The following is a 25,682-nucleotide window of genomic DNA, read 5'->3' on the forward strand; positions in this document are numbered from 1 at the left end:
TTGGGGTCTCTTTCTTAGCCTCATAGAGAAGGCAGTTTCCGGCGCCTCTGGCATCAAATGGTGACATGGTCATGTCGGCTTGTTCAGTTCCTTAGCAAATTGGAGACAAATCATTTGCCGTCGTTCAACAAGGGTACTCAAATTCAACAAAACGAGAGCATCATCATAGTGTGTGAATCGACGTCCAAGGATACTTTTCGTTGACCTTTTTTTGGATGTTTTCAAGTTTTCGGACATGATAATTGGAAAGTCCCGGGATTCTAGACTGGAACGGCGTATTCGACTGTTGGTCTGATGTAACAGTTGTAGACTGTCACGAGATCACGAATTGGGACTTTGTGGTGTTTAAGCAAACGAAGCATATATATTTTTGCATATGCTCAACATTTCGGTGACCTGTTTGTCCCACTTAAGATTCTGCTGAATGAATACACCAAGGAGTTTCACACATTGCTGCCTTGCTTTTTCTCTACCTCCTAGGACAACAGTTGTAGGAAGAGGGGCATTCCTCATGAAGAACACGTCCATAGATATGCATTTCTGAGGATTTAGTCTCATCTGGTTACGTTGAGCCCAATCTCTCAAAGATGATACGGCTTCCTTGATAATGGAATTATCCAGTTGGCTACGACACTCAAGGAGAGTGAGGTCATCAACGTATTTGTACCTTCGAATAGGGTCGACAATGTCTAAGGAAGCATCATTGATGATGGCCAAAAACACAATAGGGCCAAGTTTTGTGCCTTGGGGGACACCAGCAGAGACTGTGGACCATTCAGATACGGTTGTGTTGTACCTCACACACTGTCGTCTACCCTGTAGAAAGTTCGATATCCAAAGCACGAGGGATGGGTCCACACCGAGAGACAGAAGCTTTCTGACGGCTACGGTTTGATCGATGCGGTCAAATGCTTTGCTAAAGTCAGGTAATATCAATGTAGATACAGTTTTGGGTTTATCCGAGTTCAGACACAGATGGTGAAGGATGTCAACAAGACAATAGACCGTAGATGGACCTTCCAAATTGTTGAGGGTCAAGATACGGATTCATATATCCTGCATTGTCCATTTAGCAATGAAGCTCTCTGCTACCTTGGCGAATTGATCCGTCAGGGAGATTGGTCGGATCGCTTCAAGGGTAGCAGGGGTTAGTAGTATAAGGTTGTCTCCAGCGTCATGACGTAATGTTACGTAACCCCTCATGAATATTAATGAGGGTCATGAATATTAATGAGGGTCTTGAATACATAATGAGGGTGTCTTGGGCGTCATGACGTCACACGAGCCCTAGCCTTAACCCTAGCCATAACACTAACCGTTAGAGTACCAGCAACTGTAACCCTACCCGAAACCCTAACCCTACATGTACCAGCAACCCTAACCCTACCCCAAACCCTAATCTATCGATGTCACTGACGTCAGTCAGTGACATCGGAGCACGATGGAAGATGATGGTACTGACGTCAGTCAGTACCATCATGGATGACATCGATAAGGACATCGTTGGATTGCAACAGAGAAATGCAATGGTAGGGGTACGAACACGATGTGACATGAAATGGGTGGGGGTATAATAATATAATAAAATACAAGGGGAGTTCTATGACATCATACTCGATATAGTCATCCATGACATCGTTGGATTGCGACAGGGGTGTGTAGAACGTGATGGGACATGAAATGGAGGGGTAAAACAATAGGTTAAAAAACAAGGAAACCTCTATAAACAAAAGGGTGGAGGAAAACCGTCATTCGTCATTATTGCGACGAAGAAGGAGTAACACTAAAAAAAACTGGGACCGTCTACATACAACATGTGTAATACAACCGCAAAACGCCGACGATACCGACTGGTGTCAAGAATTTCAGAAACAAGTGGAAAAGGCGGACTTGCTCATGGTCATCGAATATCTGGCTATTATCGAGATTTTCAAAGACATGAACAAATATCCCACGACATGGGTGGAAGAATTGATCAAAGAAAATCCTCAGATGAAAGTACGGCAATCGGTGGAGTGCTTGGACCCTCAGAAGGTGGTCAAATTTTACCCCCACGTAGCGAGAGTGATATGGCTGAGACGAGAGCTGATGGACCCGTACCTCATCACAGAGTATGGGTTGTCTATAGCATCATAACTTTATTATTTGTTTTATGAATATGAATTATGAAATATGTAAATTCATAACGTGTATGAAACATGCACATGACATCATAATTATGCATAAATTATGAATAAATTAAGATTAAAGCTATCGTGACGTCATACCGATGATGTAGTGGTCCCAAACTTTGCTTGGTTTAGAGCCCTTGGTTGTTTGCTCTCTGTATTAAGCAGCTATAGGCTTGGATTTGATTCTCAATGTTTACCTCGTTGGGTTTCATGCGAATGCATATATGGCCAGTATCGTCGTAGTCATCAATGATCGATTTTCTGTATGATAGGACCAGTGTGGCGAAAAACAATGGGGGAAGTTTAAAGAGCGGAGAAAAATAACAATTTATTCGTCAGTTTCGTCATTTGGTTATTTTCATAATTTTGTCATTTCGTCATTATTTGTTGTTCTGTCATTTGTCAATCGGTCAATTATTCATTTTCTCGTGCTGCCATTTCGTCATTCTATCCTTTAGTGGGAATAGGGTGGGAAAGGGGAGGAACGATCGGCAAGGGAAGAGCCCTGAGGGACAAGTATCCATCTTTTCATCATTGTACAATTCGTCATTTTCATGCCATCGTTTTTCTAATTTTTTCTCTCGTTTTGTCATTTTGATAATTCGGCCATTCGGTAATTATTCTACCATTTGTCGATCAGTCAATTGTTCATTTTCTCCTTCTGTCATTCGGTCATTTCGTCGTTTTGTCATTTTCTTCCTTACGTTACGTCGTTGTTTCGTTACTAACAGTTTCCAAAAGAAATGGTATCATTGAAAATCAAGAAAGATATAAGAGACCAAACTAGCTGGTCATCGTACGTATAAACAATGATTGTACATCTTCTACTCCCTCCTTATAATCATATTCATACTTGTCAGTTGATTCATAACAATTATTAGTGTTATATTATTGGGAGAACTATATCCCCCACCCCACGATCGACACCCATGTCAACGATTCAACCAAAACAATATTGCTGCCCAAGTTCTTATACCCCCGAAATCTTTATTGATTATGGTCATGACACCTTTTCCTCATTATTTCATTTTAGTCATGTGGGCATTGTTATTTAATTCAATTTGTATTCCGTCCTTCAATTCTCTCATCATTTTACCACGTTCACCATTTTCTTTTCATTTTCTCGTATCACCAGTCATCCGTTATTAGGTAATCGGTCAATTTATCCTAAGATCAATCCGTAATCATGGTAATTTCGTTAATAACTCGGGTCGTTTCGTCATATTTCGATGTCACTGTTTTCCCATCTTCACCTTTCATAATTTTGTCACACTTTCATTTTTCTTTCCGTAATTTCGCAATCACATATTGTAAATTATTCCTATTGCCAATCGGAATTTAGGTTGTTCTCGTCATTTTGATAATTCTGTCGTTCAAATCGGCGTCAACGGCGTTTAGTATATGCCGCTCCTTGCGCCGGCAACGGCGTTATGCACTTCCGTATTGCAACGTTGTAACGTTACTTGCATGCAACATCATGGAAAAAATAGTACAGATTCAGCCATTTCTTTTCATTTTGCGAGCTAGGAGCCATCAAGTCAACAGGATGAATAACCTCGATATATCAAAACGCTACAGCTGTTCACTATGCAATAGAACGTATAGTCGTAAATATGACATGAAAAGGCATCAACAAAATGCACACCCTGAAATGGAAAATGCTTATGATTATGCTGAAAATGAATACGAGGATGAAGATTCCAAAAACAAGGACAGTCATAGTGATGACGAGGGAGTAGAAACGAGTCATTCAGAAAGAGATGATGATACAGAGGACGGCGAATCTTCTAATTCAGAGACACCTGACATGGACGACCCAGCAGACAACCTAGCTTATCAAGAATGGTACGAAGAGGCGATGGCAGCTACCGAGCAATTGAGGAATGAAAAGTACGACAAATACATCTCCAATGGAATGAGTGATGAAGAAGCCAAAGAAAAGGCTTATGTGAAAGTTCTGTGGGCCGTCAAACGGATCTTTTTCGACCGCTATTCTATTTTTTTGCGACAAACTTTGCACCTCGAAGAGGACGACACGAATCAGGAAATAATTTCTGATCTCTCGGAAAAAGTAGAAAGTGGCATGAACGTTCGAAAAGCAGTACAACGAGTCTTAGCAAGACAAGGAACCCAATTCGATGGATTATTCCAATATCAAGCTGAAGAGGATGATGATGATAATGATGATGATGAGATGGAAGGAACCGAATAAATTCATAATTAAAATACTGCATTGATTGAATTGGTACGGAATCTATATATCGAGTCCGTTCTTAGGGTGGATAGAAATAATGCATATCATTAAATGAACTGACACGAGTCTAAAACCCTTTAAAAATACCATTCTATATGTGATTACCCTGTGTTCTGTGTAATAAAAATAAATTAAAATAAGTTTATCCCAGATTTCTGTTTCTTAGTGTGTGTGCGTTGTATGTGTTTCATAATTTCTTCATTATATTTGGCCAGCTTTACCCATGGTGCTTTACCATAATAAAGAAACTTATATGGGATATCCTATATAGAGAGACAAATAATATACGTAGCAATTCATTATTGAACCATGTCTAGATGGAGTGGAAGGGAATACGATCTTGCGAATGATGACTGGTGATACGAGGAAATGAAAACAAAAATGGTGAAAGTGGTAAAATGATGAGAGGATTGAAGGACGGAATACAAATTGAATTAAATAACAATGCCCAAATGACTAAAATGTAATAATGAGGAAATGGTGTCATGGCCATAATCAATGAAGATTTCGGGGGTATAAGAACTTAGGCAGCAATATTGTTTTGGTTGAATCGTTGATATGGGTGTCGATCGTGGGGTGGGGGATATAGTTCTCCCAATAATATAACACTAATAATTGTTATGAATCAACTGACAGGTATGAATATGATTATAAGGAGGGAGTAGAAGATGTACAATCATTGTTTATACGTACGATGACCAGCTAGTTTGGTCTCTTATATCTTTCTTGATTTTCAATGATACCATTTCTTTTGGAAACTGTTAGTAACGAAACAACGACGTAACGTAAGGAAGAAAATGACAAAACGACGAAATGACCAAATGACAGAAGGAGTAAATGAACTATTGACTGATCGACAATATTATCAAAATGACGAAACGAGAGAAAAATAAAAACGATGGCATGGAAATAACACAAACAGGATGACATTAAAATGACGAATTGTACAACGATGATAGACAGATTAAACAAAGTAGAAAAAAAAAATGATGCATATGTTTTTTTATTTTCAATGAACAATTTCTTTAGGAAACTGTTAAAAAGCAGAACAACAGCGTATAACGTAAGGAAGAAAATGATAAATCGGCGAAATAACCGAATGGCTGAACGAGAAATAAATTATTGACCGATCGACAAATGGTAGAATAATTACCGAATTGCCGAATTATCAAAATGACAAAACGAGAGAAAAAATTAAAAAACGATGGCATGAAAATGACGAATTGTACAATGATGAAAAGATGGATACTTGTCCCTCAGGGCTCTTCCCTTGCCGATCGTTCCGGATCGTTCCTCCCCTTTCCCGCCCTATTCCCACTAAAGGATGGAATGACGAAATGGCAGCACGAGAAAATGAATAATTGACCGATTGACAAATGACAGAACAACAAATAATGACGAAATGACAAAATTATGAAAATAACCAAATGACGAAACTGACGAATAAATTGTTATTTTTCTCCGCTCTTTAAACTTCCCCCATTGTTTTTCGCCACACTGGTCCTATCATACAGAAAATCGATCATTGATGACTACGACGATACTGGCCATATATGCATTCGCATGAAACCCAACGAGGTAAACATTGAGAATCAAATCCAAGCCTATAGCTGCTTAATACAGAGAGCAAACAACCAAGGGCTCTAAACCAAGCAAAGTTTGGGACCACTACATCATCGGTATGACGTCACGATAGCTTTAATCTTAATTTATTCATAATTTATGCATAATTATGATGTCATGTGCATGTTTCATACACGTTATGAATTTACATATTTCATAATTCATATTCATAAAACAAATAATAAAGTTATGATGCTATAGACAACCCATACTCTGTGATGAGGTACGGGTCCATCAGCTCTCGTCTCAGCCATATCACTCTCGCTACGTGGGGGTAAAATTTGACCACCTTCTGAGGGTCCAAGCACTCCACCGATTGCCGTACTTTCATCTGAGGATTTTCTTTGATCAATTCTTCCACCCATGTCGTGGGATATTTGTTCATGTCTTTGAAAATCTCGATAATAGCCAGATATTCGATGACCATGAGCAAGTCCGCCTTTTCCACTTGTTTCTGAAATTCTTGACACCAGTCGGTATCGTCGGCGTTTTGCGGTTGTATTACACATGTTGTATGTAGACGGTCCCAGTTTTTTTTAGTGTTACTCCTTCTTCGTCGCAATAATGACGAATGACGGTTTTCCTCCACCCTTTTGTTTATAGAGGTTTCCTTGTTTTTTAACCTATTGTTTTACCCCTCCATTTCATGTCCCATCACGTTCTACACACCCCTGTCGCAATCCAACGATGTCATGGATGACTATATCGAGTATGATGTCATAGAACTCCCCTTGTATTTTATTATATTATTATACCCCCACCCATTTCATGTCACATCGTGTTCGTACCCCTACCATTGCATTTCCCTGTTGCAATCCAACGATGTCCTTATCGATGTCATCCATGATGGTACTGACTGACGTCAGTACCATCATCTTCCATCGTGCTCCGATGTCACTGACTGACGTCAGTGACATCGATAGATTAGGGTTTGGGGTAGGGTTAGGGTTGCTGGTACATGTAGGGTTAGGGTTTCGGGTAGGGTTACAGTTGCTGGTACTCTAACGGTTAGTGTTACGGCTAGGGTTAAGGCTAGGGCTCGTGTGACGTCATGACGCCCAAGACACCCTCATTATGTATTCAAGACCCTCATTAATATTCATGACCCTCATTAATATTCATGAGGGGTTACGTAACATTACGTCATGACGCTGGAGACAACCTTATACTACTGGGGTTGACTTCGGAACTGGCACGACAGTAGCTCGCTTCCACTGCCAAGGGACGCAGCCGCTTTGATATGTTGAGTTAAGAATCTTCGTCAACGGCACACACAGTTCCAGAGCAAACTGTTTTATCAGGCGCCCAGATATTCCATCTGGGCCACAAGCTTTAGAAGGGTTAACAGATTTGAGTTATCTGAAAACTTCCCATGGCTCTAGCAACGGGCATGGACGTGCAGGTAAGTATGAAGGTAACTTGGTTCTGTTGTATCATTGATTGACACTTTTTTAAGTATACCCCAATTCATGGTAAATGTTTTTTTTATTTATGAATAAAGTATGGATTTTATCAAATTTGCTCCAGCTTATCTGTCTAGTCGTAACGAGCTCTTAAAGGAATACTCCAGCCTGAAAAATAATATGATTGAAATAGATGAAGAAAAATCAGACGAACAAAACACTGAAAACTTGATCAAAATCGGACAATAACAAAGCTATATGTTTTTTTTTTTCGGTGAAACGATATTGTATGCATGCTTTCATGAATATTAAAGGAGCAAACTGATGATGTCATATCCCCACATGTTCTTTTATATCTTATTTTTCAATATTATGTTTATTCAAATTTTGTCCTCTAAAAATTGATTAACAACTGACGGAATGCCTTCACTGCTGTAATTTATTTTCCTATTATATAAGGAAGACGTATTATATACACACGTATGAAAATATGAAATAATTATGATTTCATTTAATAGCATAAAAAAGGGAAAGTGGGGTTGTGACCTCATCAGCCTATCTAATGAATATTCATGACGGTGTATTAATTTTCCATAACGTCAGGTTCAGTTTACCGGATGTTTTTGAAAATTTTAGGAAATTTCTCGAATGGTCGGGTATACGCGAATGCCCGACCCCGGCGACGCAACAACTTGATGTGATGACTAAAGCAGTTCAAACACACGTACATTCCTAATGGATTTTAAGACTTACGCCACTTACATAATTCACTTAATTCTTTTAAAAAACAATGCAAATCGATATCCCTCACACAAATATGTTTTCAAGATTTCCATGAATACTTTCTGTTATTATAAGTTTATTAGTGATTTTGATAATTTTTTTTTAACTTTTATGTATTACATTTTTCTTTCTCATTGATTATTATGTTCATTTGTTGACGATTTTTATGTGATATTGTTTTGTTATGTTTTTAATTTCTGTTGATACAGGGCCCCTTGGTCGAGCAGTTCTTGTAACTGAAAGGGCTACCCTGTTAAAATAAAACGACAAATAAATAAAAAAATAAATAATGATTCTGTAAAGCCGGCCCTCGATGCTACTTAAAACATCTCTCAGTGAGTCAACAAACGAGCATCACAAACACGACAAACATATATTGTATTCCACTTCAAATTCCATAGATATAATAACTTCAAGAATAAACAAATATAACAATTTGTAGAATGAACAATATTTCATACATGATTTAATAAAAGCAAAGATTATCCAGACGCATATATGAATTTATATATTTGAAGAAAAAAAAAGGTATTTGTCAAAGAATAAGTATTGAATGCCCAGGATAAAATGCCATTAAAACAATCTCAGCATATCCAAATAGTTTTAACCATCAAATGAGATCTAAAATACACATAAAATTAGAATTGTTCACACTGACATCATTTTGCAGCATACAGAAAACTTCCATCTAAAATCAAACCATCTAGCATGACTAGATTTAGGGTCAATTCGTGTAACTAAAAGACATAAGGTTAATGTGTAGGTTCTATCCTTCTGTATTCTAGTCAGAAAATGACTGAAAAAAATAGGACTCATCCTTCTACATGTATATTCTAGTCAGAAATAAATGGGTTAGTAGCCAAATGTGACTATAATAGTTTTTGAAAATGACTAAATAAATAGTAGCATACATCCTTCTTCATTCAAGTCAGATATGACTAGTTTAGTCAAGCATGACTATAAAAATCATTTTCGAATATGACTGAATAGATAGTAGCATACGATTGACCCTTATACTTATCGCTAGTCATTTTAATAGCTATTTTACAAATTGACTTACATAAAATGTTTGTGTACAAAGAACAAAGCCTATCGAAAATTAAGAAGGGCAATAGGCCAAATGTGAGTGATAAAATACATGTACATTGTTATCAAAATATCCCCCATGAAAATCTGTCATTATCTAATATGAGTCTATGACTACACATTCATTCCATCGAATTACTGCATGGAAGTGAATGTCTCAATTTGTTTCAATAAATAAGCAAAAATCATGAAATACACACATTAAAACCCAGTGAATGCTCACAAGATTATTTGCACATTTTTAAAATACTAAAAGCATCGTTAATACCTCGGTCACATTTGCTCTCCGGCGGCCGTACGGTGAGTCGAAAAACAGCCGTTTTAACATTTTTTGTACCAGCATATATGGGTGGTTTGAACAAAAATGAATAAAACGGCTGTTTTCCACTCGCCGTACGGCCGCCGTAGAGCAAATGTGACCGAGGTAAAAGCTGCCCTATCATCAGATGCTCAGTACTGTATGCACCACAGGAAGTTGTCACTAATGGAGTTTTGTAAGAACTTGCAATTGATTGCAAATCAAGTTTAGGTCCAAACATCAATTGCAAGTCATGTATTTCATTGCAAATTTGCAATTGATAGATGGTCTACTTCTTGCATCAACAAGTATGAATTTATTTGCTTTAGTTAGCGTTGATCCAGTGCTTCCACTTTTCAAAACGAAACCTGGAATTTACTCTGAAAGTTCCTGGAATTTAACAAAATATCTCAGAATTATCTCAGTCTTTCATATTAGATGTTATACTTCTCTTCTATACAAAAAAAAAGATGAAATATAGGGCCCAGTGCCGTGATGAGCCAACAATTTTGAGGGGCAAAATATGACCAAAGACATATCGGGTAAAAGAATTGAGAGCGAGCGAAGCAAGCGAGCAAAATTTTTGACATTTTCATTACAAAGATCCAATTTTGAGATAGCTTTTGATGTAAATGTTCAGAAAATAATATCATTCCTAGAAATAACTTCCCAGAATTTCTCACTCCCTGAAAATGATCTTGAAAAATAGCAAGACTTCCCGGAATTTCCTGGATTTCGGGAAGAGTGGAAGCACTGCATTGATCTATCAGTTGCATATTTGCATACAAAATTTGCGATTTATTGCATTTTTTTTTCTTGCAACACCCCTTGATGTACATAAACAAATATCAAGATAAAAGGGGGGAGGGGGGAATTCTTCAATTTTTTTTACTACCCACAGATCAAAACATTTCTTATCATGAAACTAATTTGCAAGTGTTGACCCCCCTTCCCCCGCCCCCCCCCCCACACATACATCGTCACCTCCCACACATAACACAAATAAAGGCAGTGAAAGCGCTATTAGTGGAAGACTAGAGATAAAAGAAACTACAGATACATAATCATATGTATATCATTCTGAAACTCACAACGTTGTACATGCACTATTTTGAATATTGTAATTTGTGGAATATACGGGGGGGGGGGGGGTGGCGGAATTAGGGTGCTCTTCCTCCCTATAAAGTTGTTTAACATAGCATGTGCCCCGCTGACCATGATCAGGGCCTAGTCCCAGATAGAGTTGCGATCAAAGACAACACTAAAAAACAAACACTGCAAGATTTCCAACCAATCAGAGGCATGAATTGGGGACTTGCATTTGATCCCGAGTTGCGTTTAATTACATGTAAATATAGTGAGACGATATTTGCTCCTGCAACAATTGCTCTGGGCTTTATTTCGTAAGATGCAGGGTTAGGGTTGCAACAGGGTATGTTTGGTTTTGGGTTAGGTTTAGGGTTAAACCCAGGGTTGAAGTTGGTCATTTTATTAGCAGGCGCAGAAAGGGGGGGGGGGCAGTGGTGTGCCCCCTGTTTTGAAGTTGAAGACCTTGTCAAATTTTTTGGGTACGAAATATTCTTGATTTGTGGTTGAAAACCTTTTTTTTTTGGCTTGTCAAAATTTTTCTCCGAAAATTTACCCCCCTTTGGGAAAATCCCTTGATCCGCCTCTGGATTAGTGTGGAATTTAGAGCGGAGCAATTGTCGCCGGAGCAAATGTCATGGATCCAATAAATGCACCAACTTTTCAAGTTTGAAGTTTCATCTCTTTCTTCTGACAAATCAGATAAAAATACATTCCATAAACAATGTAAAACGCTCTATAACAATGTACATCAAATCAGGGTTGGCTGATTTAAATCACATATATTCAAATCATGATTTAAATCGCGATTTAAAACACTATAATTTTTTTTAAATCATTGATTTAAATCACTTCCATTGAAATGTGTAAAAATGACCGACAATTTTTTTTATTTGTGACAGTTTTATTTTATTTTTTACTCAAAATAACCTAAATGTCATCAAAACATGAATAAATCCTTCATATCTACTCAAAACAATTGAACTGGTCAATAAATAATGCTAATCTTGCATGTAGCTTATAAGTGGTCAACACTTAGCCCCCTAGCTACTCCACTTTTATCAGTGGACTTTCCCTGCGAAATTCTTCTTTGTTGATAGAAAAATGACTTCCTTATTTTTTTAATGTCATCAAACTCATTACGTATCACACATACTTTTTGGAAATAAAGTATTGTTTAACTGAAAAAAATCATAACTTAAGACTCTAAAGTATGTCTCTTGTATATTGCTCTTTAAGACAAACAATTTGTTCATATCTATAGCAATGGTACTCCAGAACAAAAAATATGTATAAAAAAAAAGGAATAAAAAGAATAGACCCAGAAATTACACTATTATAAGCCTGGGGCCCGTTTCTCAACACCGGGACAAGATAGTCATATCTTTATCCACCAACCACGGAGTTAGTTCCAATCTTACTAAACCTGTTTCACGAAAGCCTTCCTAACTAGAATCCATTGATATCGATACTATCAGCAGAAAGAGTAGACGAGACGTAGCCTTAGTCACAAAATAGCATAATTTTTAAAACGCAAAAATATGATAAAACTGCAATTATTGTGATTAATTTGGAAATACATCATCAAAATAATAGCAGAGGCAAAATATTTACCATGCATACTGAAACCATGAAGACTGGAGCATATGCAATTGCTGAGAAAATTAAATTATGAATAATTCATTTCATGACTTGAAAAAACATGTGGACGTTGAGATGGGTACCCCCGGGATAGTTAATTTTAATAGTTTAGGGAAGTAAACCACAATGATTTTCGTTGTAAAATAATGATAATTATATGTTTATTCATGGTTCCAAACATCATCAAAAATAGTTTAACATAGATTTTAGAAATCTATAGATACCGAATCACACGATTTGATAAATTCTTTTCATAAATTAGAGATAGAAGTTATCAAGATGTTGATACGGGTCTGAAAACAACGAATATGAGTCCATTTATGGATGACCTGACGTGGTAGAATCTTTATCAATTCCATTATTTTACTATTTCAAAATGAATGGTTTTGTTGCGTTTTACCAACAGCTTTTATAGTTTCTGTGTATAACAATTATTATTAAATGATCTATCACACCTGTTTTGCAATGTAATTTCAACTTCTATGATTGATTACGTAAGATTATAAGTTTCAAATTTCGAGGCACTTTGGCATGTCATAGTCTACCCACGTGATGCCACTACGTCATTAAGAAAGAAGTTATGACAGTCTTTGGATTGAATATCAAGAATGTTTCTCTTTGGAGAATGCGAGTCTGTGAGTCATGGAATTCTTCCAAAGAAACTGATCCTCATTTTATGTTAAGAGTTTTAAATAGGAACATTAACTTTGCAGTATTAGCTGTACCAAGGCGGTTCCTCAACTTGGACCAAACCAGTCAGTAGGAGCTTAATACCCTACATTGTACACCAGCGGATGCAGAAAACAGCATCTTCATCAAGACTTACATATTATTTTGACTGCATTTTAATTATGAAATATAATAGAAGTTAAGAATAATTTTACATGTAGCGATGAAATGTATGATATTAACGATGATGGCAGTGTAAGGGATATTATATTTTTGGTGTTTGCACTTTGTTTTAAAAAAAATTTGTTTAAAACAATTCAAAAATATAAAAATCTGATTTAAATCTTAAAAATCTGATTTAAATCAAATAAACGTGAAATTGCCAACCCTGCATCAAATAAATTAAAAGTAAATGAGGAAGGAATGCCTGAAAAGGTAGATACCTTGTGTTAGGCCAACCTCATAACAAAGAGTACTGATAATAAAATACCATTAAACAATTTCAGGTTACCCCCCTCCCCCCCCCCAAAAAAAAAAAACCCTGCACTAAAACCTAAACCAGATGGGAGAGAGAGCCAGAAATAAGTCTAGGAATTTGATGATAAAAATTTTTGTATTTTATTTTAAAGACAGATACCGAAGGGCATAAATGAATATGAGAAGGGATTGAATTCCAAATAACTTGGTCTTTGATAAAGAATGCTGTTTTTTGGCAATGCATCCCTGACGAATGTAATCCACAGGATATTCCTAGGCCCGAATTCACAAAGGTGGTTTTGAAAACCCACCGTTGAGTCCATGGAATATGCACATTTCCTGTATAAATTATGCTCAATTTAGCGCGAATCGGGCTCGTGTATAAAAAATGTCCAATGCTGATGCGTGCTTTTGTCACAGTGCGCCAAAGTGACGCCTAATACCATGGTTAGATACGCTATTTTATTCATGAGTCAACTGTTTGAAGAGTGGACTCATTATTCAAAACAGTGGACTCATGAATAAAATAGCGTGGATAACCACGGCAACAGGCGTCAATTTGGCGCACTGTGACAAAAGCGGACATCAGCATTGGACATTTTTTAATATACACAGTAAATAAGCATAATTTATACAGGAAATCTGCATAAACCATGGACACAATCGTGGGTTTTCAAAACCACCTTTGTGAAATCGGGCCAATATATTTCAGTATAGTGTACATGTAGAACTGAAAAACATTGAATGCTGAATTTCCTATACCGGTAATAATCATTGATTGATGATTGATCTAATACTGATATATTCAGAGAAAGAACAATCTACTACAATCTGGTGGTGTATATTTCATTCAAAATATATAGATAATGTCTCTGCGGAGGATTCGATACAATTTAAAGGCATGATACGGCGTAATTAGAACAAATTTAATGATTTTAGATGACATTAATTCACAGGTGACTCACATCATCCACGATATGACCAAGAACTGCAACAGCTTCAATCTCTACTCGACCATCCTACAAGAAAGGGGAAATTCAAAGGGCAACTCCAAATGAGAATTTTTTTTCAAAAAGGGTCTTTACTAAAAATTTATCTACATAACATTATAATCAAGCACAAAATGCATGTTATACATTACACACAGAGTGTTATAGGCTGATATGTAAAGAATTCAACATTTCAAATAAGCTTGATCTGCCTCGATCCATCAAGACATACAATAAACTTATTTTGTTGCATTTCATAGTCCGTTTTAACTGATATTTTAATTTTTTTTAAATGATGAAAATGACAATTAAACTTCTACACATCAAGTTGAAAATATATAATATTTAGCAGATGAAATATAACAATTAAAAGACTAAAAATTTCCACCTGGTAGGCCAAATACAGAATTATCAAAATATAACCTAATTTGACTTTGAGAAAATGCCTCATTTCATGTTTATAGAAGAAAAATCAGTTGTATTTTTACAGGTGTGATGCCCGCCTGTGATTTTTTATGGCAGAGACCGGTGAACTGGAGAAATCAAGAAATGACTCAAGAAATTCAGTGTCACACCTACCTCTATCTATTCAAACTAAACAGATATTAATATATTAATTTGCAAGTAAATAATAAATTTGATCAACTGGCTGTTCAACTAGTCATTACTTACCAATGGGATCCGTGCTACTTGATACGCGGCCCTGGCAGGAAAGTTCTTTGGAAAATCTATCAAAGGAAGAAAGTAGGAAAAAACCATCTCAAAGACAAATTAAAGCAATATTCTGAGAGTCATTTACATGTATGATAAGGGGTCCTAAAGCTAGACACCTACATCAATATCAATGGCAAAATGCAAACTCTCTTTATGAACTTTAACTGCAGTGTATCAATCCCTATTCAGATTTTCTACAGAGGGTGCAATAAATAACAAATTGAATTTTCAACTAGCCATGCATTGTCTCATGCACTTATGTGAAGGGCTTGAATGAAGATTTAAAGGGCCATTTTTTTTCCATAGGGCACTTAAAGGTAATTTGCTGCTCACCTTACGAGCATGGAGCATCCAAGTATTTAAAAAAGGGCATGAATAGTAAAATGTACTTTACAATGGGACACATGCGCTGGATTACTACAGGGCACCACGGCCTCGGGAAAAAAAGGGCATATTATTTGTAAGGGCATCAAGGCCATTTTGGTGGCATCAGGGGCCATGGCCTTGGGTAGCCTTGAGTTAATTTGAGCCCCGTATGTGCATTGTATGATAATTTGTGATTACTTACATTTAGCATAAATGGCATTCATCTTCTGAAAATCATTCAGGTCAGCCATAAGAACGGTCGTCTTTACAACTGAAAAAAAAAAGAATGAAGTTTTACTACAATATGTAGCCTTGTAGAAAAACAGTGAAAAACAAATGTTGACAAAGAGATGGGGGAGGGGGGAATGAAATAGTGATAAGTGATGATTTCATTACCCTTTCCCTGGGGCCCTGTGGAAATGGAATGGGGGGGGGGGGGGTGGGGAATTATGTAAGGGGTTTTCTATTCAGTTTATGTATCACGGGCCAAGCTGTGAGACACATCTTTAAACTATACTATATTTCTGCAAACTTTTTTTGTTTTGTTCTAAAATCCAGATTTATCTATCGAGCATACTGACTGTATCCGAAAACAACACTGCTCTCACATACATGTATCTTATTTTAGACAGCTGGGTTCTATAATAATTACTTTCATACGAAAATACATACCATTATTGTAGGAGAGTCCTTGGCTTTTGAGAACTTCTCCCATATTTTTCATTGCCTGAAAATAAAGACATACAGTAAATAGTAGTATTGTATACCCCTATCAAATCTGGTTTGTGCACAGAATATTATGATAGTATTTTCAACAAATTTCACTCAAAAAAGAAAGAAAAAAAAACTCATAAACATATGAAACATATAACATAATGGAGACAGTCTCTCAATTTGCATATGTACAAACATTTAACGCATATTGTACACTGCAGAATGAAAAACTATTGAAATGTTTTCTCTTTACAGGAATTTTGATATCCTGTTTAATATACTGTTCAAATGTAACTATACACTCACAACTACTCCTCCATTTACTACAATACAAAAAAGGACAACTCACTCGTTTTCAAAATTTTTACACAAAACTACACTGTATTAACAAGTCAAGAAGTCATATTGGCATGCTAATTGTGGAACGAATTCCGGTATCAGATGATGTTTGAAGGTTTGTATGGTGGTATGAATATTAATAATAATCCGCTTTTATATAGCGCTTAATACATCGGAACGACATGTCTAAGCGCTTAACAGATATATTATTACCCCGGTCGTCGAATTCAATCAGTCATTAACACACACAATGTCTGCACATCCTCCACTCCCTCGGGAGTATTCCAGTCAGTCGCCGGTGAGGTGCACACAGTACTGGACAAGCTACAATGACTTTCACATCCTACCGGGGACACATTTAGCACCTGGGTCGAGAGTGGCAAAGTGTGGATTAACGCCTTGCCAAAGGACGCCAGACCACGGTGGGATTCGACCACACGACCCTCTGTTTACAAGGCGAGAGTCAGAACCACTACCCCCTGGCTCCTCCTATGAGTAATGGCGGAAGTGGTTTATGGTACACCATGTGTAAAGTCCTGAAGGGACTGAGATAAGTGGATGGAAATGGAGTAGAGATGGAAAGGCAAAAAAGTGAAAGTTGGAAAATAGAGTATTCCCTTCGAAATGGGTGTAGTCCTTAAAGGACAAGTCCACTCCGACAAAAAATTGATTTGAATAAAAAGAGGAAAATCCAACAAGCATAATACTGAAAATTTCATCAAAATCGGATGTAAAATGTTAAAGAAAGTTATGATTGCTTAATTTCACAAAACAGTTATATGCACATCCTGGTCGGTATGCAAATGAGGAGACTGATGATGTCATCCACTCACTATTTCTTTTGTATTTTATTATATGAAATATTCTAATTTTCTCCCCATTGTCAAGTGAAACAATGATTAATTCCTCCCTGAACATGTAGAATTAGCATTGTTTATTAAATACTATATGGTTCAGTCAAATTGGTACTTATTGTCAAATCTGTAAATGTAAAAAAAGAAAGTGTATAATAAAAAAAAAAAACAGAAGAAATAGCGAGTGATGGACATCAATGACAGACTCATTTGCATGAAACTGATTTGTGAATATCAATTTATCAGTTTTGTGAAAAATAAACAAAACTTCAAAATGCCATATCTTTCTTATTTTACATCCAATTTTGATGAAATTTTCAGCATTATGCTAGTTTGATTTATCTCTATTTATTCAAATCAACATTTTTCTGGAGTGGTTTTGACCTTTAAAAGGACTGTAAACCAGAAGGAGCGGAAAAGTAGGTGAGAGAAGGCTGGCTTGAGTGGGCGAATGGAGTAGTAGCAGGAGCAGGAGAGTAGACCCGACATTTAAAGCAGGTTGGCTGTCCGTCTTCGCTCCTGAAGACGGAGTCAACCTGCCTAATCAACTTTTCTTATCTCAGTCCCTCCAGGACTTTACATACAAGTCATGTGGTGTACCGTAAACCACTTCAACAAATTACAGTATACAGGAGACATTGGGGGATTAGTCCCCACTGTCTTGTCACAATCTTCTCATGAAACTGCTGTTTGCCTTGGGGTTTAATATGTTAGGGCAGGTGACTGCAGAGCAAGAGACCTTCTTCCACCCCCTTCCCCACATAAATAAATACCGTAAATAAATAATAAAACAAGAGTCGTAATACCTGTTCGGTCTCTGCTTCGATTCCTCCTTCAATCATTTTCTTGGTGTCTGGAATGAGACCAATCTGTCCAGAGAGATACATTGTGTTCCCAGCTATCACTGCCTGGCTGGAATGCAAAAAAAAAAGAAGGAAATTTGGTAAACTTTAAATCCAAGACAAAGCATACATCGGTATTTAATCAGTAACTTGGTGGTAGCTTGATAAAACCTGAGGAGCATTTCATGACGAGTTTTTTTCAGTGATTTTCACCGTCTAATTTGCTCTCCGCCAATCAGATGCAACGATTTGCAGTAGCTTATAACATCTGTCTGTAAAAATCACTTACAAAACTCTTCTAAAAGTCTTGAAGCACCGACTCCCCTGAGCAACATGGTATAGATGAACCCACGGGCACCGGCTACATGGGATTATGCATAGTATCTATGTTTATGAAGAAAAAAGAGGAAGAAAACAAAGAAAGGGGAAAAAAAGAAAAAGAGGAAGAAAGAAGACCCCTTAAACTATTATAAAAGAGAGAGCTGGTGTCATTCAATAGGGAAAAATATCTTATCACCTTAAGGTAGTCTTGGGCCCCATCTTACAAAGAGTTAAGATTAATCCAGTCAATCTCCATCAGTGTCATAATTTTTTCTACAGGAAATTTGCAAAATGTCCTTTGTAAACAAAGGAGAACACACCAAATTGTCAAGAAATCAATGAATTTATGTACATATATACATGTACACCCATATCTAGAATTTTTTTTGAACAATCATGCATTTAATATATGTTGACTTTGCTGGCATTCCATAGATGCAATTGATCAGATAAATCGCAACTCTTTAAAAGATGGGCTCCTGATGATGAACTGCCCCATAATTTTGAAGATCATAAGGGGCCCTTAACAAAATGCCACCAAACTGCCAATGGATGAAAACGAACAAACGAACTTTGAAAAAAAAATGCAATTTCTGATTGAATTATGAAGCCCATCTTTAGATCTGGTAAATCGCCCAAAATGATATGAATGTGAACATGCCCTAAAACAGTTATGATGTGAAGGATACAGAATGAAAATGTACTTTTAAAGGAAAAGTTTTGTAATTTTACATAGGTGCCGTGCCTGATCAAAATTAATTTCTATTTTGATCAGGCATCCATGTAAAATCACTGAATATATAATATATCTTGATGTTTTTTTTCTTGTTTTTTTTAAACCTTCCATATTCTTACGCGCGCGGAATAGTGTAAAAATGTCAGGATACAGTCCTTGCCTAGAGTTGTGATAGGCAAACATGCACTGTAAAGTGCTTGAGCCTTTTTAAAGCAACATAAAAATCAGTGTTGTTATCGATCATAACCTCTTTATTGCTAGTCTTGTTGATAATCACATGTTTTTTGCCACTTAACGATATCAATTTACCTTTCTCTCGTTGTCGATAACCTTATGCTATTAGCTATTATGTAGGGACATTAAAATGATTTTCCAAGATTGCTGTAAAATGGACGTGAAAGGCGAGGATGTATTTATGCTATTACATATTGTTATAAGGTGCTATTTAGTCGTTTACATCTGATGAATGCGGATTTTAAAGCGTTCTTGGTACAGTGGCAGATACAAATTTTGACCAACTCGAATATTGTGATATCGCTAACATTTGATGCATAAAAAATACGTATTGATTATTGTATGTTCTTTTGTCGATAGTTATCTATATCGGTAAGATACTTTCAGCGATATATCGACAGATAATTTTCTTACCGATAACATCACTAATTGAAATACCACTGAGAGAGTGCAGTACTAGATAATTTATCTAAGATTTGATTATTCAAATTTTCACCATGTATTTTATCCTCAAGTAAAAAGATTCAATGGCTTCTAAACTTCTCTACAATTGACATTTTAGATATGCCTACTTCAAGTATAATTCACATTATTGATTCTTTACCAAAAACCTGAATTGGAATTCATCAACAATTAAAACAAACAAACAGACCGACCACTGCAATTTACCTGGCCTTTTCTCCCCATACAGGTACATGTATATTGCAGTATCAGTATGTAAATCCTATTGAAAAGATGCCTAAAAACTACCCTAAAGACTTGATTATGCTCATAGCTAACCTGCATGTGCATTGTGTCTGGTTACAAGTACGAGACATTAAGCCGTTCAAATTAATTAGTACCTGATAGGGATTTTCATATTTGCGTTGAGTGAACTCATTGTAAATGCCTCCCTTGAGAGATAATTTCAGATCAGGATATAATAGAAAGGCCAGTTCTGAGTACGGTAACGAGTATGCTGATCACTAGCCAGCGGTTCCAACCTATTCCTTGACCTTGTCTTAAAATTGCTGGTTCCTACGAGATATTGACAAGAAAAGACAAGGAATCTGTCAGAAAGTACATGTAATTGCACACTTCTGTGAAGCAGATGATATAATTCAAGACAAGTTAGTCAGAATCTACTGTTTTTCGAGTTAGTTTAATTTCCTATCCCTCTCTCTAAACACACATGCACATTTAGTAGTATATAGAGTCAGACATCGTGCCTAAAAATAGCTGTTTTGTGAGAGAAGTACAGAATACCTCATTAAGATATGTTGCAAGTGTGGTGACACAACACACAAGTTCCATTAAAGATAGTGATGGTAATGATTAAAGAATTGATGATGATGCAGACATGCAAAATCTCACGCATTATGTGTGCTATTATGATTATCTCGTCTTTATGTTAATGCCCACAATCACTAGATCTACGGTATATTATAGTCATGCTCATCCCTGACCCTGCCCTGGCTGAAATCTAGACTCTAGCCTATCCCAAAGCCAGGCAAAGACATTAATAGTGCACAAACCCTGCGATCTCACGGCGAGTCACAGAAAATCTCACGCATAACCAGTCTTTGAACTTGGCCGGGGGGGGGGGGGGGGGGCAGTCAAATATATTGCTGTACAAATGCGTGACCAAAAAAAAACATGTTTAAAGGGGCGTTTTTTCAGTTTTGGACGCAATCTTCACGTGGACTCGTTAAGGGTATCAAAAACACAGATTTTCAGGAAAAGGGTGGTTTTGAAAGACTGGTCAATGGTAAATCGCTGGGTCAAACGTATTTAGGGTATGTTTTTTCCCCCCAAAGCTTATTTTTTTAAAGACTAGCCAAACGTGTTTAGGCCTTAGGGTACGTTTTTTCCCCAAGGTCATATTTTGATGAAAACTTGTTTAGGGGCCAAAATGTGTAAATAAAGCCCGCAAAAAACTTGTTTAGGGGGTTATTTTGCACACACAGAACAACTAGTTTAGGTGTTTGGAAATTCCTTGGTCACGCGTGTGTACAGAATATATATTTGACTGCTCACTCATGGCGGGCGCAATTACCTGGAAAATATTTGCGCCCGGTCATCAAAATTTTGATGATTTGGGGGCTTTATGGGCGCAATTGATGGCTTTAAGAGCGCGAATTTGCGCTCAGCGCCCGCTTATTTCAAGCCTTATCAAGGCTTGCACAGCTCAGGTCATACCGCACAGCATAACTTGAGTTGGATGCCAGATTCAGAATTTCAGGCAACAAGCTGTTCTTGCAACCTAATTAGATCTAGATTCTAGTATAATTATGTACTATCTAGCTCTTGCTCATAACCTCATTTGTTTCATTTTGATGATGCACACGCACGAATGCTCAGAGTAAACTACGGGACGGCACCAGCAGAGCCAAACTCAAAGTTCACCTCAGCCGCCGTCGAGGCGGCCAGACCGCTCCGCGCCAAGCGAGTCCCTCAGCTCTTGTCGTCCGCCGGCATGCCCGTCTTTAACTTCACGTTCATTATAATTATACGAATCATTATATCAGCGCTAATTTTTAAATCAAGTAATCAAGTTATTAATAATTAAATCCAGGGGAAGATACACATAATACCTGTAAGGGCCAATAGCTGAAGGAGCAGTTGAAACTTTCACAATTTTCCTGACTATTCCTGCCATTTTGAAAAGATATCCACGAGAAGGGGCGGGTCGAAGATTGCATAACTCTGAATTCAGTAGTACAGCGCATGCGCCAACAGAACTTTTTGGCAACAACTTCAATTCGATATTCGTACATAAAAATTAGGCCTACCGGTACATAATAACCAAAAAAAAAGAAGAAAAAAAAGAAAGGTTTTCACCCGGAATGTAAGGTCATTTAGTCCAAAATACATGTATTATTTCGATTGTGTTGTGAAGTGATGTATTTTTCTCCATCATAACATTAAGGACAAAACAGGGGCCGCGGAAGCGGGGGGGGGGGGGGGGGGGGGGGGGGGCTTCAAGTCCCCCCCCCCCCACTTTTTTCCAAAACCGTGTACAAAAACGTAAAAATGACCATATGATTGTGATTTTTAGCATGGTCAGCCCCCCCCCCCCCCCACTTTGAAAACCGTTCCGCGGCCCCTGCAAAAACAGTAGGGGCATTTGATATTGTGTCCCCTTACTATTTTGGGTGGGGGGGGGGGGGGGACGCGTCCCCCCTGGGATTGCATAATACCAAATAAAAGTCTCATCTCTTTACAAATTAACCTTGTCAACTCGTAAATTTAACACTATACATTTTTTGCCTATATAGTGTTACAGCCTAACGCAAGTTAAAGGCAATACATAATCATACATAGGCCTAATACTGATGCACAACAGTCATTAAAGTTCTTCAATAAACTCAACATACTCATTTTTTAGAGTGTCAAATACTAACAATACATTCAAAAGGGATTTTCCAAATACAAAAAAATAGATAATTAATAAAACCTAAACGAATTGAAGCCATTGGCATTTTTTTAATAAAAAAAAAACAATCGATCATCTCGGCCTCTTCACTCAGATATTTCATATCCTTACAACAAATCTCAGCCGTGACCCTACACCTACCACCCCCCCCCCTCCCCCGACCCTCCATCCAGAGCTGCCAAGTTGTATTTTTCCATTTTCAGTATTCTTATCCCCAAAATCAGCATTTTGACAAAAAATCAGTATTTTTACCGTGTGAGATAAATATTTTGTATTTTTCCCCAAAAAGTGTATTTCATAATATGGCGCACTCGCCCATCACAGCGCTCAAGCTGCATGCAAGCTGCTCTTGCAGATGAAAAAAAAAACCATTAAAACTTGTGTATATCTCACCCTGGTTTTTACAAAATGATTGAAAAGAAACCTTTTTTTTTTTTTTTTACAAAAAACTTATTTTTTTAAGAATAGTACTGCCGCATTTTGGTTGCAAAAACGTACTAAATACGGCTAAAACGTACTGGTTGGCAGGTCTGTCCATCCCATCCCATATCCGGTGGACGATAAACTGGCTGTGGGCTCAGTTTTTCCATTTAGAGAAAAAGTGTTGTCCCCTCTTTGTTGCCAATTTCTTTTCTTCTCTTTGATCCCCAGCTCTAATACTATTTTTTTGTTACATTTAATGAAGGTGCTTTTTCTTTAATTTCTCGGTTTTTGTAAAAAATATATTTAACTAACATCAAAACATGATTAATTAATCGATATTTACCTTTACACTTCTCCTAGCTGCTTCCCGAAAAGAATTTCCTGTCAACTAAGTTTATCTATTTCAAATTCAAACTTCTTGCACACATTTCCCAAAGTGATTTTGAAAATTCACAAGTATAAAATAGTTGTTCATACGTTTCTTCTTCCTTTTCACAAAAATGAACACGAATTCGTCATGACAAGACAAATCGGAAAAAAGTAGTGGTATGTGTACATATGATATTATACTAAAACTCCTTAATTAACTATCATTGCAAAGTCTTAATATTCTTTATATTTCCTTATTGGTAGATCAAAATCAGTCCGTTTTAATTCTTTCGAAATCAGAGGATTTAAATTCAATTTCTTTTAATAGCTGTTCGTATTATTTCTTTTGATTTACCCAATGTGAAATCGATTCCAGAGCTTTATTTTTGTTCATTTATTTTGATTATTGTTCTTCCAACTAACGGGTAAACAGGCATATAATTATACGCTTGACCTTTTCAATATCATTTACATTGTATTCCTGTTAATATTGTCTTTCTTTCCTTTCCATAAGAAATCAAAAGTTAATTCATCCAGTGATTCATAAACCCATTTACAGATCTGGAGTAAGAGACACTCTATAAAGGTCCTTATGCACCTTCAGTTGAATCTTACCTTTAAATGTTAAATCCCTTACCTGCGAAAAGTTCAAAAGTATTTTGATTTTGCTTAAAATTTCTTTATAATTTACATCTTCTTTCTTGTGTTCATCAAGGGTGAAAAATACTCCTAAATCTTTAAGTAAATCAACTATTTTGTCTAAGCAGAAATAATAATCCAAATGTCGACATGAACCTAACCTTATTTTAGTTTTGTCGTTATTGGTTTATACTCCAAAAAGTTTTTCAAAATCTGCAAATAAAACTTTAAGTCTCTAAACCGATTTTACTTTGCTAGCGAAAACTGTCATATCATCTGCATATATAAAGTTCTAATTTAATTTCTTTATCTCCAAATTTAATTCCACATATCAATTATCTGTTCGTAATTTATGAGCCATTGCTTCAATACACAATATTAAAAGGTAAGGTCTATTAAAGAGGACCCCCTTGCATCACCCCCTTTTTATTTCAAAATGACCGGTGGACCCTCCTTAATAAAACGCAACTTAAAGCGCCAGTATACAAAACTTTGACCCATCTCCGAAAAGATGCACCAAACCCGAAGCCATCAGAGCCTTTTGAAGAAAATAATGTGATATCGAGTCAAAGGCCTTCTCAAAGTCTATAGCTAACAAACAACCAGGTAGATTATAATGGGATGTATGAAAAATTATATCATCTATAGTACGAATGGCCTCACCAATATTTCTTCCTTGTATGATTATTATAACTGACCTGATCCCCCACAACGATTTCATTCAATATATTCTTGATTCGCTTAGCTAAATTTTTTGTTAAAATTTTATTTGATTTCATTTGATTTATTGATTTCCGTTTCACAGCATAATTATGAAAAACATAACAAGGTCGAAAATACTGCAAGACATAATAAAATATATATAACATAATCTTAGATTTAAGGAAAACAATTCAATAAATAAAATTACCTAAGATGACATTTGTGTTTAAAAGTAAAACGGAGGATCTTGTCGAAAAAAAGCAAAGCTTGTACAAAAGGCAAGCCCCTAACTAAGTTTCATTACAAAATTACAACAAAAAAACATTGGATCGTTATGATATATAGAACTTTTGTTTAGAAATAAATACAAACGATTTCAGTGGTGCAATTTACGAAAAAAGGGTAACTGATGGATCGTGTGAGAAACATTTTGTTTTATAACATTAGGGAGGTGAGGGGGAGAAGAGGGGGGAACAGAGAAGTAGAAAGAAAGCGGACAGCAGGAGCAGGTACTTTGGCTAATTGCAATTTTAA

General features: G+C 36.7%; 1 protein-coding gene across 2 annotated transcripts; it reads right to left on the bottom strand.

Moving 5' to 3' along the window:
• Positions 1 to 8,669: 8,669 nt before the first annotated feature.
• Positions 8,670 to 22,293, bottom strand: LOC129281050 (2-iminobutanoate/2-iminopropanoate deaminase-like). 2 transcript variants are annotated; one of them, XM_054917039.2, is made up of 7 exons: positions 22,174 to 22,293; positions 20,443 to 20,617; positions 18,274 to 18,379; positions 16,233 to 16,287; positions 15,763 to 15,831; positions 15,153 to 15,208; positions 12,216 to 14,510 (listed from the first exon to the last, which is right to left on the bottom strand). In XM_054917039.2, exons 2-7 carry the CDS (start codon positions 20,478 to 20,480, stop codon positions 14,442 to 14,444), a joined length of 393 nt encoding a protein of 130 aa, XP_054773014.1. In that variant the 5' UTR covers positions 20,481 to 20,617; positions 22,174 to 22,293; the 3' UTR covers positions 12,216 to 14,441. The 2 variants fall into 2 exon arrangements, with proteins under 2 accessions (XP_054773013.1, XP_054773014.1); XM_054917038.2 differs by lacking the exon at positions 20,443 to 20,617 and having other exon boundaries at positions 8,670 to 14,510; positions 22,174 to 22,283.
• Between the last annotated feature and the right edge of the window lie 3,389 nt (positions 22,294 to 25,682).

Source organism: Lytechinus pictus, chromosome 17, assembly GCF_037042905.1.
Source record: "Lytechinus pictus isolate F3 Inbred chromosome 17, Lp3.0, whole genome shotgun sequence".
NCBI classification, from domain to species: Eukaryota; Metazoa; Echinodermata; class Echinoidea; order Temnopleuroida; family Toxopneustidae; genus Lytechinus; species Lytechinus pictus.

What these genes read in the sequence shown, in the direction of transcription:
- LOC129281050 (XM_054917038.2), bottom strand. Translation starts at nt 22,238, where the DNA reads ATGGCAGGAATAGTCAGGAAAATTGTGAAAGTTTCAACTGCTCCTTCA. An exon ending in TCAGCTATTGGCCCTTACAG is followed by an intron (nt 18,380 to 22,173) that starts GTATTATGTGTA and finishes TTTGCATTCCAG; the next exon opens with CCAGGCAGTGATAGCTGGGA. An exon ending in GAATGCCATTTATGCTAAAT is followed by an intron (nt 15,209 to 15,762) that starts GTAAGTAATCAC and finishes TTCCTTTGATAG; the next exon opens with ATTTTCCAAAGAACTTTCCT.